General features: G+C 34.6%; 1 protein-coding gene across 3 annotated transcripts in view; it reads left to right on the top strand.

Annotated features, from left to right (window-relative positions):
• Window positions 1-21,790, top strand: part of DNAI4 (dynein axonemal intermediate chain 4) — a 55,063-nt gene that overhangs the window by 6,189 nt on the left and 27,084 nt on the right. For all 3 annotated transcript variants that reach the window (XM_037500438.2, XM_037500437.2, XM_037500439.2), the window contains exons 2-7: window positions 939-1,116; window positions 9,398-9,582; window positions 11,395-11,507; window positions 12,937-13,093; window positions 15,134-15,273; window positions 18,647-18,799. In XM_037500438.2, coding sequence (XP_037356335.1) covers window positions 939-1,116; window positions 9,398-9,582; window positions 11,395-11,507; window positions 12,937-13,093; window positions 15,134-15,273; window positions 18,647-18,799 — 926 coding nt within the window. The remainder of the gene's footprint in view (window positions 1-938; window positions 1,117-9,397; window positions 9,583-11,394; window positions 11,508-12,936; window positions 13,094-15,133; window positions 15,274-18,646; window positions 18,800-21,790) is intronic.

The raw sequence follows: 21,790 nt of genomic DNA on the forward strand, positions 1-21,790 counted from the left end.
ATATACTGAACTCTGTTCTGGGTGCTAGGGATATAGCAATGAGGTAGACAAAGCTCTTACCTAAAGATGCTGAGATATGTAGAAGAATGGGCAACAATAAAATGTCAAGTAGTCATAATTTCTTTGAAAAAAAAAAAAAGGTGGATTGATGTCATTCAAAAATACCGATTTTATTATTGCTTATCTCTTATTTGAAAAATTAAGTATTAAAATGTTTTCTTTGGAAATTTATTTCCTTTTCATGATCTGAAGGAGGAATGTCCTCGTCTTACATAAATCCACAGTACACTCAGAGAGAGTACTGGAACATATAAATGATAAGGTAGATTTTTGTTTTAAGAAATTTACAGAGTAGATACAAAATAAAACCATTTTGATTATAACTTCTTATTAAATATCTGATTTTTCAGGCAGGACTATGATATTTTTTCCTTAGGTATTATTACTCATCCATCAATCTGCTTATGTAGGTGTATTCAACATTTGTGTTTCCTATGTGCCAAACAGTTATTAAATGTAATATATAGATTAAGTCATTTAATCCTCATAATAACCTATAAGTTAGCTACTATTATTATCTCTCACATTACAAATGAAAAAACTGACACCCAGAGAAATCAGTGTAGACTTTAGATCTGACTGCCTGGGTTCAAATCTCACCTTTAGCACGAGGTTTTTTGTTTGTTTGTTTGTTTTTGGTAAGCCTGCATGCTTTTATATAAAATATCATTAATGGCCATCTGTTAGAGTTGTAAGGGAAAAGTGACATAATGAGTGTTAACTTTTTGGAACCGTGTTTATATACTATGAACTCTCAAGTAGTTATTATTTCTTATTTACATGTTAAGGCTTTTCCATGTTTCTAAATGAACATCTGCTTTTTGGTTAATTTTTCTTTAATCCTGGATTGTCTGTATTGTTTTCTTTTCCTGATACAGGAACACTGGCTTTGGGCCAAGGAAATCTATTAGCTTTTTTAATCCAATTAAAGGACCTCAAACAAAAGCATATCCTGGTGCATATCAAAGCAAAATGGGTATGTCAAGAGCCATGATTCTACCAGAAACAAAACCAGTAGAAAAAATGAATATTTCCACCTCAAAGGGAGTCATACAGGTAATATTCTTTAGAATTCTAAGTTTATTTGAAAATGATCCATGAAAAATTTGATTAAAATGTTAGACATAGAAAATGAGTTGCTTTGAAATAATTACACTCTTCCAGTATTGAAATACTTTGTTAGTCTTTACCACATAACATAGCTAACAGCATAATTTTTGCAATTGGAGCCTATAGTTCATGATGAATAATAAAAGTTTTAGCATGGAATGAGAAAAATCTATTCATAATCTTAATTGCTTGCTTCTGGTACCAATTTTAGCTAATCTATTAGCTACAACACCTCTGTCCTATACCCCAGTTCTTGAAAGCAAAATAAATAAATCTTAAAAAAAAAAAAAAGGCACTGGGCCTCCTTGGTGGTGCAGGCGGTTGAGCGCAGCACTGTGAAGCTGTCCACAGCCTCTGTAGTGCCAGTTCGATCCTTGCTGGCTGTGGAGATGCCCACATGGCACAGCAGACCTCTCCTGTCTCATCCACTGCTCCCCTCAGTGGTGTATTTCGTCAGTCTGCCTGTTCTGTTCCCCACTCTGTCTCTGGTGAATCCTCTCACCCTCCCGCACATCTGGCCTGGACCCTGGTTCTTGTATAAATAAATAAATCTTTAAAAAAAAAAAAAGACACTGCTGAAAGAATGGAAAGAAAGGTATACTGGGAAAAATTATTTACAAAGCATATGGCTGATAAAGTATATCCAAAATTATTAACAACCCTCAAAACAATATTGAAACAATCTAATTTAAAAATAAGCAAAACATTTTAATAAATACATCATCAGAGTACACATACAGATAGCAAATGAACATAAGCAATTTATTAAATGTACATATCTACTATATCATCCATCCATTCCATTTCTAGGTGCTTACCCAAGAGAGAAGAAAGTATATGTTTATACAAAAATTAGTATGTGAATGTTCATGGCAGCTTTGTTTATAATAGTCAAACACCAGAAACAACCCTATTATGATTTTTAATAAATGAATACTACATAATTGCATGTATATTATATGTGCTATCAGCTCAGGCTGCTGTAACAAAGTATCATAGATTGAGGAACTTACAAACAACGAAGTTTATTTCTCACTGTTCTGATATCTGAAAGTCTAAGATTAGGGTACTACATTAATCAGGTTCTGGTGAGGAGGACCCTCTTCTAGATTGTAGACTAACAACTTATGAATCCTCAAGTGGCAAAAAGAAATTTAACTAGCTTTCTGGTTTCTTATTATAAGGGCACTAATCCAATTTATGAGGCTCTACCCTTATGACCTTCTCTCTAAAAGGTTCCATCTGCATCTCACATGTAGGTGGAGGCTTAGAATTCCTGATCACAGTGGAAATGTTTGTAGATGGCCACCTTCTTACTGTGTGTGTTGTCCTTATCTTTCCCTTTGTATGTGTTCATCTCTGTGTCCTAATCTACTCTTCCTACCTATGAGGACACCAGTCAAAATGGACACCAGTCAAAATATCTTATCCTAATGGCCTTAATTTTTTAATTGCCATATCATATTCATATTTAATTGCCATTCATATTTAATTGCCATATCATATTCATATTTCACTGAATATAATCACCATGAAAGGTACCAGGGCTTAGGGCTTCAACATATAAAATTCCAGGGGTGGTAGGGATAACAATAACCACGTGGAAATTATCCCAGTTGTGAAGTGGTTTAATATCTTTAAATCAATTGATGTAGAATGAAAAGCAAAAATCTCAATAAAACATGTCAAAATTCAACAAACAACCTTTCATGACAAAAACAACAAAGTAGAGATAGAAAGGAATTTCTTCAACCTGATATATTTATTTAAAAATCCCACTAACGGGGGCCTCTCTGGTGGTGCAAGAGGTTGGATCTCAGCACTATGAAGCTACATGCAGCCACTGCGGCATCCCTGGCCCAGGAGCTAGCCCACAAGGCACAGCAGACCTCACCTGTCTCATCCACTGCTTCCCTCAGCAGTGTATTTCAATCAGTCCATCTGTTCTGTTCCCTACTCTGTGTCTGGTGAATCCTCTCTCCCCCTGCACCTCTGAGCTGCACCCCAGTTCTTATATGCATGAATAAATAAATCTTTAAAAAATAAAATAAAAATCCTACTAACATCATATTTAATTGTGAATGACTGGAATATTCTAATATGAATTTGGGAGGATACACAGTATATAACGACCATATGCATATTATATATAATGTATACATTATACATATATGCAATATTTACATATTGTATGGTACTAGTGACACTGTAAAAGGAATAATGCATCATGATAGTGGGGATAATGCATGTAAGAATGTTTCAAAATTTGAAAGTCAATATAGTATTAATAAAGTGATTATCAGAACACATAAGTCAAAACATTTTTAATTCCGTATTCACAAATTAAAAAAAAATTTAAACCTTTCAACTAACTTGAAAGACCAAGGAATTTACTCAGGGACATTCTGGAAAACCTACAATTAACCTATTCTTAATGATAAAAGGTGATGCTTTCCTTCTGATATCAGAAAAATTTTTAAAACACTTCTATTCAACACTTTACAGGAGGATCTAAATAGAACAGTTAGGCAAGGAAGAGAAAAGGCATCCATATTGGAAAGAAAGTAGTTAAAAATCTATCAAGAAAGTGAAAAGTCAATACATAGAATGGGAGAAAATATTTTCAAAACATATCTCTTAAGAGATATATATCTGGAATATGTAAAGAACTCCTAAAACCCAATTGTAAAAAGACAAATTACACGATTAAAAATTGGGTGCAGGATTTGAATACTCATTTCTCCATAGAAGATAGTAAATGATCATAAAGCACATGAAAAGATGTGACATCACTTGTCATTAGAGCAAGAAAGACACCAATGAGATACTCATTTCACACTCAGTAGAATGGCTAGATGAAAAATATCAGGTAACTGTTATTGGCTAAAATGTGAAGAAATCCAGACCCTCATGCACTGTTCATGAGAAAGTAAAATCATCCCATCAGTTTGGAAAACAGTATGCTAGTTCCTCAAAGGTTAAATATTATCATACAATAGGAAATTCCAGTAATCAAGATAAATTAAGATGTATTTCCACACAGGTACTTATACATGAAAGTTTATTCAGAATAGCCAAAAGCTGGAAGCAATGTCCGTCAGTGGACAAATGGTTAAGCAAATGGTGATTTATTCATACAACGAACATTATTCAACCATAAAGAAGGAATGAAATGCATGCTACCATGTGGATCAATATTGAAACCACACAAAATCCCATATACTTTATGATTCATTCATTTGAAAGTTAATAACAAGGTAATTTCTAGACATGTTATATTAGTGGTAGGCTAAAACTAGAAGGGGAGACAAAGGTAAGACAATCGTAAAGGGCACAGAATTCCTTAAGGTGACAAAAAGATTCTAAAATTAACTGTGGTGGTAACTGTGTATCTGTGAATATACTAAAAACTGCTGATTGTGAATTTCAAAGGCTATTGTAAAATTGTGTGCAATTTTATTACAATTTTGAAATTTAAAAATTTTGGTAAAGTGAAAAAATTATATTATAAACTTTTACTTTACCAAAAAGACAAAAAATTGAAAATTGGCAGCTTATGTTAAAGAAATTAATAATACTAATTTAAAACTCTTACTTCAGGGCCTCCCCGTGGCACAGCAGTTGAGCGCTGGGTTGTGAAGCTGCCCACTGCCTCTGCGGCGCTGGTTCGATCCCCGGCTGCTCCCCGGCCACCAGAGGAGGGTCCCACATGGCGCGCAGACCTCTCCTGCCGCCTGCTGCTCCCCTCAGCAGTGTACTTTAGTCCTTCTGCCTGCTCTGCTCCACGCTCTGGCTCTGGTGAATTCTCTCACCCTCCCGCGCTTCTGACTGTACCCAGTGCATGTATAAACAAAACAAACAAACAAACAAACAAATAAATAAAAAAAATGCCTCTATTAAAAAAAAAAAAACCCTTACTTCAAAAATAACTCTAGGACCGCATGCTTTCACTAGTGACATATGGCAAACATATATGGATGAAAACAGAACAAGAAAGGTGGGTATACTGCAAAATTCTTTTTCTGAGCCTAGAATTACCTTGATACCAAAATCTGATTCCAACAGTATGAGAAATATAAGACAATCTCACTTGCAAATATAGATGAAGAAATAAATCCTCAATAAAATGTCAGCAAAATTCAGTATATTCAATATAAGAGAGAACACATCATGAGAAAACTGAGTTTATACCAAGCAAGATTGGTTTAATTTTTTTGTTAAAGATTTATTTATTTATTCATACAAGTGCTGGGTACAGTCAGAAGCACGGGAGGGTGAGAGAATTCACCAGAGCCAGAGCGGGAAACAGAACAGGCAGACTGATGAAATACACTGCTGAGCAGCAGGCACAGCAGGAGAGGTCTGTCGCAACATGTGGGACACTTGCCGGTGGCCGGGGATTGAACCAGCGCTGTAGAGGCTGCGGGCAGCTTCGCAGCCCAGGGCTCAACCGCTGCACCACCAGGGGAGGCCCCAAGATTGATTTCATATATAAAAGTCCATCAGTGAAATTCACAACAATTATAGCTTAATGGAAAAAATATACAATCATCTCAATACAAAGTACCTGATAAGATTATAATCATGATTTTAAAAAATTCTTTCAGGAACCTCCTAAATCTAATTTAGGGTATTAGTGCATTCCTGAGGAGTATTCCAGGATCCCCAAACTTCTATACTTTAAAGGAGTCTGGCCATCCGACAATGGAGACACTTAGTACGAAAGAACTTTAATAGAATTAATGTGCATAGAGAGAGAAGAAAGGACATTTTATTTTCTTTTATTGGTGTTCCAATAAAATACTCCCAGTTACCTCATCTTGTGGGTAAATGCCTATCCAGGCAGAGATGGCTCCAAGCAGGGCTGCTGTGGCCTAAAATCTTGCTACAAGTCTAAGGCACCTTTTGGCAGGGGACCACAGGAAAGGGGTTCTGAAGTAGGCCTCAGAAAGCTGGGACAGAGGAAGCAGAATCAAAGTGCAAATCAAGATAACAGCTGCCACTGTCAGCCTCTCCACATGTCACCCACCTATGTGTCTCCTCCAAGTCCCCCAAATCCCTGGTGCAAATTCAAAGCTAAGAAGCAAGTGTGCCGTTTTCCATGTGTCTCCCCAGACCTCCCTAGCTGCCCTGCCTTCCATATTATATATTGATAGCTTCACCTGGCTGCTCAGCTCCACCCATCTTTAAGCAGAGTGGGGAACATTGCACCTCCCTCTTATGGGGCTGCTTCTGTTACAATCATTTCTTTAAACTCCTATAGCAATGATCGTATTTAACAGTAAAGCATTTCTAAGAAAAAATAACTTCCATCTGATATTCTTGAAAGTCTTAGCCAGTATGGCAAGAAAATGAAATGAAAAATGTAAAAATTAGAAAAGAAGAAACAAAACAATGAATAATTGTACATAATACAATTATCTACATATACAATTAAAAATCACCTACTGACAACTATAAAATTAAGAGAGTTTAGCAAAGTTATTGGGTACCCAAAACAACAAAGCAATTAAATGTTAACATTTATAGGAACTCTAAAAATCATAAGATACTTATGGATAAATATAACAAAAGTTACAACTATTGTTTTTCAACTACAGTATTTTATTGGGAGACATTTACAAAGAGCCAAAGAAATGCAGAAATAGACCAAGTTTATGCATTGAAAGCATAATAACCAAATTTTTATTTTATAGATTCTTGGCAATTTCAGTCAAAAATCTCAGAAGATTATTTTTCCATGACTTTTTTTTTTTCAGAAACTTGTCAAGTTTTTTTTTGAAGCTTCTGAAGTCTAGAAATAGCCAACACTGTTGAATAAGAACTTGGCGAAAGGACTTGCTCTCCTACATAATGAGTTTAATAAGAAGTGTAACAATGGCAAAAAGATAGCCTACAAGTGACTAGAGCATATGTATACACTTTCTTTATAATGAATGTTCACTATAGAATAATGGGGAAATGACAATATTTTTAAAAATTCTTTTGAGACAAATGGGTATTCATACAGAGTAAAAATATAATGGCTTCCTTTCTCATATTATGAATGAACTCAATTCCAGGTATATTATAGATCTAAACATGAAAAGCTACCAATTTGGAAAAGAGTGTTATCTAATCAAGTTGACCCATCAATTCTGCATCTGTGTATCCCCTACAGAAATGTATTCCAGGCATACTATAATTTTTTTACTTAAATGTTTATTGAAACAGTTTTCATGATGGAAAAAAAACTGGAAACAACTCAATGTTGATGAAAAGTAGGATTGATAAATAAAGTATTGATATATACTACTCCAACAGACTACAATTATCAATTAATGAAGTATATGTAATACATAGAGGAATATAAAAACATACAATTGAACAAAAGATGTCAGACAAGTCAATCATACTATATGGCTGTTTATATAAATTTAAAAACAGGCAATGCTAAATTTCTTTGACAAACATTACCAAGTGCTAGCAGAATTCTGGAGCAACCAGACTTTCCTACATTGTTGGTGGGAACCACCTGGGAAAATCTCTTTAGTATTACCTATTAAAGAGGAACATATATATTATCCATTACCCAGAAATCCCACTCTTGACCATACCCAACATAAATCAATACAGTATATTCAGCAAAACACACATATAGTAATATTCATATTAGCACCCTTTATAATAGTAAACAATTGGTAAGTATAGAAATGTCCATGAGTAATAGAATAGTCTGACATATTCAAACAATGGAATGTAGTACAGCATTGGAAATGAATCATCTACAAAAATGCTCAACAAAAATGAATCTCACAAATAGAATATTGAACAAAAGAAACTATATGCCAAATAGTACATACACACTGTATGATTCAACAATGGTATGACTCTCATGAAATAAACTTCTGAGAAGCTGGTAATTTTCACCTCTGAATCTGATTACTGACTAAAAAATATGTTCAGTTGTGAAAAGTCATTAAGCTATTTATTTGTATCTCCATTTTTTTCATTTTAAAGATTTTATTTATTTTCACATAGAAGAACTGGGGTACAGGCCAGAGGTATGGAGGGTGAAAAGATTCACCAGAGACAGTGTGGGGAGCAGAGCAGGTAGATGTACTGAAACACACTGCTGAGGGGAGCACTGGTCCAAACAGAAGAGTCTAATGCGCCATGTGGGTTAGCTTCCTGGCTGGGTTGGAAATTGTGATATAGTGGCTGCCGATAGTGTTATAGTGCCACCAGGGAGGAACTTGTATCTCCATTTTTTTTTTTTCTGGATGAATATTTTACTTCAATACAAATTATAAATGTGACTATTTAGATGTGTATAATTAATGAAATTATTAAAAAAAAGATTATTGAAGTCACTGTAATGATTACCGTGAGAGAGGAGGGAGAGGCTGTAATACAAGAGGGGGTCCAGGCCAGCATTTGCCATCTGTGAAAGGGGCCCATTATTTTGAAGTAAATATCAATGTTCTAATTTTTTATTTTAGTTGTGACTATAAGAACATTTGCTTTGGGGCCTCCCCGGTGGTGCAGCAGTTGAGCGCTGGGCTGTGAAGCTGCCTGCAGCCTTTGCAGCGCCGGTTCGATCCCCGGCCGCTGGGCGAGGGTCCTACAAGGCACACAGACCTCTCCTGCTGCCCGCTGCTCCCCTCAGCAATGTACTTCAGTCCTTCTGCCTATTCTGTTCCCCGCTCTGGCTCGGGTGAATTCTCTCACCCTCTGCGCTTCTGACAGTACTCAATACTTGTATAAACAAACAAATAAATCTTTAAAAAAAAAAAACATTTGCTTTGTATAATATAATTATATGGTATTGTGTTAATTATTTCTATATGTGTTAAACTTTATATTGAAAAAATTAAGTTAGCCAAAATCAAACAAACCAAAACTATGTATTAAGTTGAAAAATATTTATTAATAGTGTAAATGAAAAGTAGTAGATTTTTTAAAAAACATTTGAATAAAAATTTAAGTATACCAAAATGTTATACTGGATAAATATTTTTCTACCTTCTGAATTTTCTCTCAATATATATTATTTGTATATATGTCATATATGAATAAGACTTTAAATTAATATATGACTAGTTAAGAAACTTTTTAAACATAAAATCTTTTTATCATTCAGTTTTTTATATTCTAGAAACATTATGCTTATTTCTATTTTCTATGATTTATTAGTCAGAAACTCCATCTTTTTTATATATTTCATTTAAATAATCATTTTCTACAGGTGGTTGATGCACAGGGAGTTGATGTTACTCCCCGACCTCTTTTCCATCCAGATCCACATAGTGGTACAGCAAAGCCAAATAAACTATTGACATCACAGGAAGGATCATTTACATCAGATTTTATATCTTCCTATACTCTTTATCACAATACAATAAATCCAAGTATGATGGGGCAGTTTACAAGGTAGAGTATACAGTTCTATAGTTCTTTATTTTTAATGTCATATATACTTTCTTTTTTTAAATATAATTTTATTTTATTTTTTAAAAGATTTATTTATTTTTATACAAGAGCTGGGGTAAAGGCCAGAGGCGCGGGATGGTGAGAGGATTCACAGAGGCAGAGTGGGGAGCAGAACAGGAAGAAGGACTGAAATACACTGCTGAGGGGAGCAGCTGGTGCAAAAGGAGAGATCTGCCATGCCATGTGGGAATCGAACCCGCACTGCGCAGGCTGTGGACAACTGCACAGCGCTGCACCACCGGGGAGGCCCTGTCATATATACTTTGATTTGTAGTATGTATGTAACTTAGATGTCAATTGTCTCTAGTCTCCCAATTCTATCATCCTAGTACATCATCTCTGTGTTCTGCTCATGTTAAATTAGATGCAGATCTTTACATGTCTTAAGAGTTCCCCTACACTCAAACCAGAACATTTATGAAAAATGTTTAATTATTCTCGAGATTTACAGAGGGACTAAGAGATAGGCGCTAGCATATATCTGCAGACATATTTCTTCAATTTCTTTTGTGCTGCATTTTATCAAAAAGAATGTCTTATCTCTCCACTCTCCCCATTCTCCCAAGCAAATCGTATTCTCCCAGAATATTGATATAAATGAAATTTAAGTATTAAGTACATATTTATATAATTGATATGTTATTAATGTTCACAGTAGAGAAAGTTCAGAGTCTGCAATAATAACAATGTTCTAAAACAATCTAAAGGGCCTTCCCGGGGGTGCAGGTGGTTGAGCGCAGCGCTGTGAAGCTGTCCACAGCCCCTGCAGCGCGGGTTGGATCCTGGTCGGCCTGCAAGGATCCCACATGGAGCAGCAGCCCTCCCCTACCTCGCCCGCTGCTCCCCTCAGCAGTGTATTTCGTCAGTCTGCCTGTTCTGTTCTCCCACTCTGTCTCTGGTGAATCCTCTCACCCTCCCACGCATCTGGCCTGTACCCCGGTTCTTGTATAAATAAATAAATCTTTAAAAAATAAATGAAACAACCTAAAGATTATGGAAAATATTTGAATCTATAAATTTCAGTCTCACAATTAAAAATTTCGGATGTTAACTAAGTACAAGATTTTGCAGAAAAAAAGTTGTTCTAGAGTCTGCCTCCAAATTTGCAACAGAAACCTTAAGGAGTGTTTTTTGCAAAACAAAGAATGTTCTAATAAACTGTACCCACCCTTTGGAGAACAGTTGGACCATAAATAGAAAGGGGAAAAGGCCTATAATATCATAGGTAATGTTAAGTTGATATGTTTAAGGAAATTATTTTTGTATTATTCCATGTATTGGTTTTCTACTGCTTGCAAAGATTTCTTTTAATTAAATATTGAGCACACCTTTGCAATAGAGTTGAATAAATTGCATCAAGATGGAATTTGAATGGTGAACAGAAACCAGGTGAAAAATGAAAGTGTGTTACAGGTTATAGTCTTGCAGCAAGAAAGCGCCACAGGATTGAGGGACTTAAAAAAAAGTGAGGTGGGGGAGGAAGAGAGATAATGACAACAGAGAATCTGGGTAGGTAGCTTGTGTTCTGGATTTTTATCTTAAATGTTTGGAATTCTACTGAAAGATTTTAGGCCAAGGTTTAACATTGCTTATGTGTAAAATATATCAAAAGTGACTTAACGTTGAAAAATCAACTCAATGCTTATTTTTATAGATTTTGCTTATATGGATATAGTATATTTGATTTCTCAATCTGATAATATTTTTATTTATATATTGCCCATAAAGACATGTTGTTAATTATTATTAAAGGTCAATTTTAGGAAGCAGTACAGTTTCTAAGTCAAGTATATCCACTTCTGAGTCAATAGCAGAAGACCTAGAAGAACCATCCTCTAAGCGTGAAAGATTGGCTAGTTTTACAGGTAATGAAAGTAAAATTACTTATTTCAGTAAATACAAAGTTATACTGTTTCTTTAGAAAATGTAGTTATTGTTTGTTTGACATTTGAGATCAATGAACTATGATAAAGATTGCCAGTGTTGGCCTGTGGAGTAGCTACATGAAGATACCAGGGTAGTAACTGCATATTTTTTAAAGTTCCTAAGGTGATTCTCTTGCATCACCAAACTCAAGAATCATAGACCTGGTCTTATAAAAGCTCAGTGTTACCACAGCAGCCATACAATTCTGATATACCGTGCCCAAAGTCATTACAAAACATGTAAAATGTGATGAGACTACTTAGAAAGATTAACTTAAGGTGGGAAAAAAAAGCATGTTTCTAGAGACCATTATTGACTTTTGAACTGGATTTTTAAAGATGATCAGTAATTTTATAGGAAAACAAAAAGGTAGAGGCCCAGTCCAGGCAGAGGATAAAACATGAGGTAATGCAAAGAATAATGAAAATGAAGATAAAAGAATGAAAAATGGATAGGTGATCAAAGTGCTGGAAGAAATAGGTACAAATCTGAGGGACATTTGCCTTGAAGTGCAGTACAGGTGGGTAACCACCAATGTAGGATTCCACCTGAAGTAGAATCAGCATGTCCTCTCCTCTGAGATAATGCAGGATCAGTGCTAATGTTGATAAGGTTAGAGAAGTGTTTGATGGACTCTTCTGTTACTTGTCAGAAGTATTCTTGTTACAAATCCTAACAGGAAAAAGAATAACTACTGCTATTTTAAACAAACAAAAGCGTCTTTTCCTAACATTAAAAGGTAGATAGCTTTACAATGCTGTATATGATCTCAGGAAAGAGATTTACACCTCCGCAGATGTGTGCACTACACCACATGTACCACCGAAGCACCCATGGTCTTTTACCATAGTTTGTTGTGCCCCCTACCCTCTTTATTTTCACTCCTACCCTCCCTCCCCCTCTCGTAGTCTCAATTCTGGAGTCATATTTCTAGGGTTTATTTTGGTTTAGTTATGTCAGTCCCTTTGCTGTTTCCATTTTAAATTTGATTGAGGGTAGAGAAATTTACTGACATTTATACACCTAAGATTGAAGTCCTAATTTCTGACTATGAAACACATGGCTTTTTCTCCCTCTGTCCTTTTCTCCTTTTTTCTCTTGCACCATGCCACACTGTCTCTGATGATGGCTTATCAAGGAAAGATGTTTTAGGAGACATTAAAATACTCTTTGGTGCCCAGCTGCCTAAGGTACAAAGTTGAAGATCTCATATTGATAGACAATTGTCTTGGACTCTCAGGTTTAGATGACTTCTCCTGAATTATCTTATACTCTCACAAGGATCTATACTTCTAAGCCCCCATGCTGCTAAATTTTATCATTCTCTAAACAGAGTTGGCTCATCTCTCATGCATTTCATGTATTTAGATGTACAGGTTATGCGGGCAACACCTGGAAAAATTGTAACAAAAGAGGACTTGGAGAAGTCTATAGAGATAATCCTCACAGAGACAGAAACACTGAAAATTTTTGACTTACCAACTGTCATGGTTTCTGTAGAGTCTGAAGAAGCTGTGAAAGTAAAGTATGTAATCAGTTGTCTCATTGCTTCTATAATTTAAATGCTAAGTCAGAGGTTGTTATCCTTGTCCCTGCCCTTGGAATTTTCTGATATACACTGGTGGTATATGTGCCTGGTGATACTACATGTAAAGTTATATATGTGTCCTGTGAAATTTTATGTTAAGTGTTTATGTTATATGTAGTTTTTTCTACAGGAAGAGCCCATTGCTTTATATTTTTTAAAAAGTAGGTGAACTACTTAGTCAAATAATGAAGAAATAAAGATTCCAAGTTTCAATATGGGCTTTAATTATTTTTCTTTTATGCATATATAAATATATTTTCTTTATGCATCTATATATTTATTTCTGATAATTTTCCTTGCTCTGAAGTCTGCTTTGTCTGAAATTAACATAGCTATTATTAATAGAGTATTAATATAGTTATTTAGATAATTGAGCTTCAAATATATTTTGAATATGATTCTTTGTACTAAAACCCCATCACTAAAATAATTTTTAGAGTGTTATTCTTACCAAATATAAAATATTGCGGAATTGTTTGGAGTATAACTTGAAGTACAATTCGATCCTGAGTAATGTACTTTTTAAGCTCATAAAACATAAGGGAAAACTCTAGGAACAAAAAAAGAAAAAGAAAGGAAAGGAATAAACAACAAAGGGATTTATATGTGATCTAAGATCACAGAGAGAAATATGATGGAAGCAAATACTAATATTAATATAGAAAGAAAGCCACAAAAAAGAAATGAATTTAGTTTATTATATTCTGATACTCCAGAATGCCAATATTAAAAGAACATCTTAGAGAAAAAAAGAGATGATAAAATACACATCACCTGCAGAAAAACAATGAAACCAACAGCATCATTAGGGGCAAAGTAGGTCACTTCTTAATGATAGGAAGATATAATAATTCTAAGCTTGAATACTCTTAATGAAATGATCACAGAATATATGAAGAAAAATTAGAAATTTGTTAATTATTCTTTTTGAAAGAGTTAAACATCCTTCTCAATTGTTAATAGGTCAACCAGATGGAAAAATTAGTATAAATTCAGAAAATTTGAACAAAAACCATAATTTAATGGTCATATATACAAGTCTGCACTCAACAATCAGAGAACATACAGTCTTTTCAAGCACATATGGCATATTTGTAAAAATTATTCATGTAAAAGTTCATGAAACAATGTTTCAAATATCTTAAAGAAGTGTTATCAGACAAGCTAAATTTTCTGACTACGTGAAATTAAGTTCAAAATCAATTACATAAATCTCAACTAAAACGTAGGCACATGTTCACATATACATTTGAATCTTAAAACATCTATTTCTAAATTTCTAATGAGTGGAAGAAGAACCCATATGGAAATACTCAGAACTAAACAATTATGAAAATAATACACACAAAAAAATAATATACAAAAGATGATACAAAAGTAGTACTTTGAGGAAAGTATAACTTTCAGTGTTTATATCAAAGTTCATAAAACATGAGGGAAGAATACTATTATATTGCTGTTAGATACTGGAAGTAGTAGTCATATTGAGAGATATAGTATAAGAGTCATGCGGAGCAATTTGCAGCAACATGGATAGAGCCAGAAGGGATCTTGCTCAGCGAAATAAGCAAGAAAGAAAAATACTGGATGGTCTCACTCATAGCAGGAATCTAGAAAACTTAAATAAGGGACCAGGAAAAAGAATAACTATAAGAAAGAAAATATCAAAATCGACGAACAACTATGAACCAGAGACACTCTATGGCGGGTGAGGGGCGGGGAAAGGAGGGCTTGGGGTCAAAATAAGGGGGTTGTAATTGTATGGGGGAATATAAAAAATAAAATTTAAATTAAAAAAAAGAGTCATGTGGAGGTAGTTTAATGTATTCTTTTCCTTATTTTTCTGTTTGTTTTTTTTTTAACTTTCACTTCGCTTTTTGGTGCAATATGTATTGAAGGTAAGGTTAAGAAAAAGCATAAAGAAATGGGTGATAATACTCAATTTTTGAATGAGTTGAATATACTTTATTTTTATAGCACTAGAAACAAGAATTATGAAATCCTCTGTAAAAACAGAATAGGCAATGATTTATATGTTGAAAGGATGATGCAGACTATTAATGGGGCACCAAAGAATAAAGATGTTCAATGTGACAGAATCATAAAGGAAGACAAAGGTAACTTATGTTTCATTCTGCTTGATAAACTACTATATTTTAATATTTATTTTCTGAGTCTGTGAATTAACAAATAAATGTTGAGGGCCTCCATAGAGGTTTAGGGGTTAAAGTCTCAGTGATGTCAAGTTATCACCAGTCACTGAGGCATGAGTTCAACCCCTTCACCCCTCCTCCGTACCCCTCCCCCTCACCTTTGGCCTACACCCCAGTTCTTATATGCATAAATAAATAAGAAAAAATCTTAACAAACAAATAAATGTTGAAATATCTAAAACAACAATGGAAATAAGTTGGTCAAATCACAACAGTAGTTGGGAAATGTATCTATAGCTTTCAGATTTTGCAAATAATTTGACAAGTATTAAATACAGACATAAGATTTAAATAATTATTTCTCTTGATTTTTATACAAACTATCAGAACTTCGTACTCTTCAAATATTTGTGAAACATTTATAGAAAGTGATTGTTCATTGTCACAGAGATTATCAACCACATTTTAATAAACATTTAAAATGTGTCCGACACTATTCTAGGTCTTTCACATATGTTGTTTGGTTTCATTCTCACAACAACCCTATGAATTAGTTACTACTATTCACTCCACAGCGGAGAGAACAAAAAGAAGTTAGCTAACTTACCCATAATCACTCAGCTGGTATTGCAGACAATGATAACCCCAGAGATTTGGTTCTAGAGTGTGTGCTTTTAACTACTACACTTTCTACCTTTCAATGTTTATAAATGAACAACACTGCATAGCCAAATATCTGTGACAACACTGCATAGCCAAATATCTGTGATGTGTGGCCAGAGTGGTAATTACAAGTAAGGTTATAATCCTAATAGTCTTTGTTACTCAGCAAAACTATAAGCTACTTCATTTAAAAGATTAAAATAGATAAACGTCTAAGCAAGGGCCAAATTAAGAAAAGGGCACCTTATAATTAGTAAGAGTTTTGTATTTTCTTGGCTCTTCCCCACTCCCCTACTCTGGCTTGCCTTCTCAGTGTGAGACCTTGGTCCTTGGTTCCAGAGGGAGAAGAGCACAGCTTTATTTTCAAAGAATGTGGTTTGTTTTAACCTTTCTGAGGTCTGCCTGAAGGACTGATACAAAGCACTTGTTTTTTGTTTTTTGTTTTTTCTTTTTTAGCCTAACTCAGAACTCCTTAGATGGTAAAACTGGTATGCACTTTACATTCTTCAAAAACATTGTACAATCCATTGCTATCTGATGCAAGAGATTACAACTGAGCAAAAAAGAGTCACACTGAAAGTCTGGGAGAAAAGCTGAGGAGAGAGCTTCTTTGGGAAATAAAGGAATTGAAAAAGCCTTACATACACTGGGGAATTTAGGAAGTCGTGCACATAAGTAGAGCAGGATGCATGCTTGAAAAAGGCCTGAAAAAATGAAAGTTTTATCCCTCCCTTCTCTCCCCCCATCCACTGAGACAACACATGACAAATAATACAGACTTTACAAAAATATTTTAAAATAATCACAAATAACTGTTACAGCAAATATAGAAAACAAACCCTGAGAAGCAAGAAGATTCTGATTTCCTTAGTTATCACAGTTTATATTCAACAAAATATTTCACCAAAACTTTACAGATACTAAATAATAATCATAATAATAAACCAAGAGAGTAAAAACCCATTCAAAGAAGAGATTGACAGAAAAAAATCTCCCTGAAGAAGTACTGATATTGGACATACCAGACAAAGATTTTAAATCAATTGTATAAAATATGCTCCTAAAGCTAAAAAATTTATGGATAAAGAGCTAAAGTAAAGCAGAAAAATGGTATTTGAACAAATAAAGAGTATCAACAAAGAGAGAGAAATTATAAAAAGGGAGCAAACATAAGTTGCAGAAATGGAAAGTTCAACAACTGAGTTGAAAGAAATCACTAGTTTTTCAATAGCAGATTTTTGTTCTATTTTCTCTTTGGGTTTCAGTTTTTGAGGCTCCTGTTGCGATATCCTCAAGTTCATTATAGTCTCACCTAATCATGTTCAGTCTCCTAAGCCCATCAAAGGCATTCTTCATTTTTATTGTCGCATTGTTGTTTTAGCTCTAATATTTCTATTTAGTCCTTGCTTACGACACTCACCTCTCTGCTTATATTGCTCATCTGTTCTTGCATTTTGTTTACTGTATCCATTAGAGCCCTGAGCATATTAATCATTGCTTTAAATTCCTAGTCTGATAATTCCAATACCCCTGCCAGATCTAGCTCTGATGCTTGCTTTGTCTCTCAGAGTTGTGTGTTTTTTGTCTTTGAGTATTCCTTGTAATTTTTCTGACATGATGTTGCAGATAAATAGAACTGCTATAAATAGTCCTTCAATAATATACTAGTAAGGTAAGAGGGGACAAGTTTTCAGTAGTTTCTTGAGTGGATTTTAGTCTTTTCGTGGGCCTTTCCCTTTGAAGTGTGATCTAATTTCCACTGGTTAACTAGTTTTTTCTGAGGGCTGGCCTTGTTAAGAACAGAGTGCTCTGGCATAAATAAACCTCTCCCCCTGCCACAAACATAAGGGGATTTATTTTTTCCTGATACTGTGGGAATACGGTCAAGTTCCTGAGATAAAGATATGACTGGGTCTCCTTGGAGTTTTTAATGCTCAAATTTGTCCACATTCAAGCTCCAGCAATTTAGTAATTATAACTCAGCTGTGATTCCTACCCCAGAACTGATTCTCATGGCTGTTTCCAGCCCCCTGCTCCCATCATCCTTGGCTGCCTATATTTGTCTATCTTTCCAGGCTTGAGGGCAGCAGTTTATACTGTGTTCTTACCTCTCTTTTGCAATCAGGAAGAGTTGCGAACTACAGAGAACTACAGAGAAGACATGGTGAACAGAAAATATAGACCAGTCCACTTACCCTGATGGTATTCTCACCTGATATTCAGCATTGAACTTGTCATGTTCTCTCTCTGAAGGACATATAAATGAAAACTATAAGACATTGTTAAAAAGAAATAGAGGGCTCAAAAAGAAAAAAAATAAAAGAAAGGCAATCCCTGCTTATGGATTGGAAGAATTAACATTAACATGGTCATCTTACCCCCAAAAATATACAGATTCAATGCAATCCCTATCAAGTCTCCAATGACATTCTTCAAAGAAATAGAACAAACATAACTGAAATTCATATGGAATCATAACAGACCCCGAATAGCCAAAACAATCCTGACAAAAAATATTTTATTCATGTTTTATTTCTTTTTCATCTCTATTTCCTGCCATTGTTGTAAAACAATAGTATTTGTTCTAATAGTTGATTTTGTTTAAGACTTGTTAAGTATAAGCTAAAATAATAGAATTTGGTCTAAAATAACTTTTACCTTTTTGTTTACTTAGGGATAATGTCCACTGCTTGGGATTTATATGATTCGTATAATGCGTTGGAGCTTTTACCTTTACCAGTAAAACAATCTATAATTGATTTAAGTAATAAAACAGGTATACCTCCTCAAGATCGGGAACAAAGAGTGCTAGCGAGTACAGAAAAAAGTAAGATTTCATTCATTTTATGCTTGAATGTTTTTACATGACATTTTGAATAAATTATTTTTTCAGCAGTTATAATATTTTATTTCTTGTGGAACATGAAAAATACAATTTTTACTCAGAAATAGCATTGCTATTCTTTCACATCATCTTGGACTCTGAACTGCAAAATATTTTTTTTCTTCTATACCTATCAAGAATATCAAGGATTCTTTCTCTAGTACTTCTTTCTTACTCTTAAAAAAAGATAACAGTTTCCTAATAAAACACTCAAGGTTACATTCGTGGGTAAGTGCCAGCCAAGCAGGACTGACCCAAAACAGGACTGCTGAGGCCCAAAAGCTTGCCACAATTCTCAGGCACCTTCTGCCAGAGAACTACAAGAAAGGGTCAGAGAGGGCCAGGCAAGCCTGGGATGAAAGAGCAGAAATATTTCAAAGCAGTAGAATTATGGTTTGGAGATTCTGTTCTTTTAGCACCCTATAAAGTGTGTACCACTTCCTTCTCTCCTCCATGCTTTCTGATTAGAAATTTGCTGTTATACACATTATTTCTCTGTCTATGAAAGGTGTCATTTTTCTCTCAGTTATTTTTCTTCAGTTTTCAAAAGTCTGAGTAAGATGTGTCCAGGTATAGATTTCTTTAGTTTAATCCTTTTTGGATTCATTCAGATACTTATGTATGCAAAGTCTCCTTTAGCAAATATTTGAAATTTCCAGCTATTATTTCTTCAGATATTTTTTCCATCCCATCCTCTCTTCCTCATCTAAAATGCCAATAATATGAATATTTGATCTTTTGTTATAGTCCCACAGGTCTCTGAGCCTTTGTCATTTCGCTTAGGCTAATTTCTTTCTGTTTTCCAGGTTATTTTCTGTTGTTCTCTCTTCATGTTCACTGATTCTTTCCTTTGTCACCTCTGTCTACTATTGAGCCTATCCATTACATTTTAAAATTATGGCTATTACATTTTTTTAGTTCTAAAATTTCCATTTGGTCCTTCTCTTGATTTACTAAGAACTTTTACTTTTAGTAAGATACTTTCTAGTATTTTGTTTCAAGTGCGTTCATAAATTCTTGTTGAAACATTTTTACGATGGTTCCCTTAAAATGTCCAATAATTCAGATGTCCCTGTCATCTCAGTATTGGTGCCTTTGTGTTGTATTTTTTTAATTTCATGTTAAGATTTTCTTGGTTTCTGGCATGATAAATCATTTCCAATTAAAACTGCAAAATGTTGGGTATTATATTATGAGAGACTGGATCTTTTTAAAGCCTTCCATTTTAGAAGATTTTATTTATCTAGTCTGACAGGGGAAAGTACTACCAGGTGGGACTAGAACTCTATGTTCTCCAATGAACTCTAGTGATATTGAGGTAGAGAATCTCCTCATTATTCCTTATTACTGCTGGGCGTAGGTGGGAGGGTAACTCTGGTTTCCATTGATAAATCTATAGCTGAGAGAGAAGAGTACCTCATTACCACTACACAAGATGCTTTTCATGATACCATGGACTGGGAGTTGACCTCATTACTGCTGGGCAGAAATGTAAGTTCTGACTCTCTACCAGTTCAATTCTGACTATTCTAGTGGAGTAAAGGAAGGGTACTTTGCTACTGCCAGGTGAGTATAGAATTCCATGTCCCTCAGTTGGTTTCTACTGACATTGCTTAGTGGGCAGCCTGGTCATTATGTTTGGTGAGGATGAATGTTGTGGCTCCTTACTGAGGCTTCTCTGACACCACAACCACTGGATAACTGGGAAATTGGGGTTCCTTTTTGCAGCCTGGCAAGGGTAGAAGTCTAGAATCCCCACTTTGCCTTTGTGGCTTTGGTGGGACTATAGTTTTTTCTTTGGTATTTGTGTAGAGTAATGTGGTTAGAACCTAAATGTTTTCTTTCTTGCAAGGCTGTCCTTTTCCTGGTCTTTTGAGAAGAAGCTTCTTTTGAGGTGTTTCTTTGTTGTCTGCCCATTTGTGATTCCAAATTTCTGACTTCTCAAGTTCCTCCTTGTCTGGAATATGAGAGACAAAAAGAAATCTCAGGAAACTCACTACTCTATCATTCTTTAATTATTGGAGATTCTAGTTGCCCTTCTTTCAACAGTTTCCAAAGGCTTCCTATGTTTGGTTTATATATAATTTCTAGGTGTAATTGTATTTAGCAGAGGGAAAATTTTATCTACTTGATGTTCTTCTTTTTTAAAATAAGAGTTTTCTAATTGGTATAGTAAGCTTAAAAATAGTTCCCCAAATATTTTCACATCCCAGTCCCTAGAACCTATGAATATATTACCTTATAAGGCAATAGACTCTTTCCAAAATAATTATGTGAAAGGAGGAAATTTTTCTGGATTATGTGATTAGACCCAATCTAGTCATAGGTTCTTAAAAGAAAAGAAACTTTCCCAGCAGTGGTGAAGAGAGAGGGAGAGGAAGAGAAGAGAACAGAAAAAGGAGAGGAGAGGGGAGGGGACGGGAGGGGAGGGGAGGGAATGAGAATATGACAGAAAATCAAAGAGATGAAGTGATGCCATCTTAAAATATGGAGGAAAGATTGGGGGGTAGCCTATAGGATTTGGAATGACAAGGAAATTAATTTACCTTTAGAGCCTCCAGAAAAGAACATGACCTTTCCTTTAACTTCATTTTGTCCCAGTGAGACTTCCCTGTGTCAGATCTCTAACTTATAGGTCTCTGAGACAATAAATTTGATGACTTTAATCCACTTTTTTTATAATTTGTTATAGATAGCATCAATAAAAAACAAACACATTAGTATTCTTATAAAGCAAAAATCAAATCATACCTTTATATGAAGACTGATAATATTATTTAAATTTGAATAAAATTGTATAAGATACAAATTACTTCATGGGGTTATCATTGCTCATCTTGTAAAAACTACATTTTTGAGTGGTTAAGAATTCCAAAATGACATATATTTATATCTTTCATGTGCTTGGTTCATAACAGATATTCAATATGTGTC

Source organism: Talpa occidentalis, unplaced genomic scaffold (assembly GCF_014898055.3).
Source record: "Talpa occidentalis isolate TD23 unplaced genomic scaffold, MPIMG_talOcc4v2.1 talOcc4.9, whole genome shotgun sequence".
Lineage (NCBI taxonomy): Eukaryota > Metazoa > Chordata > Mammalia > Eulipotyphla > Talpidae > Talpa > Talpa occidentalis.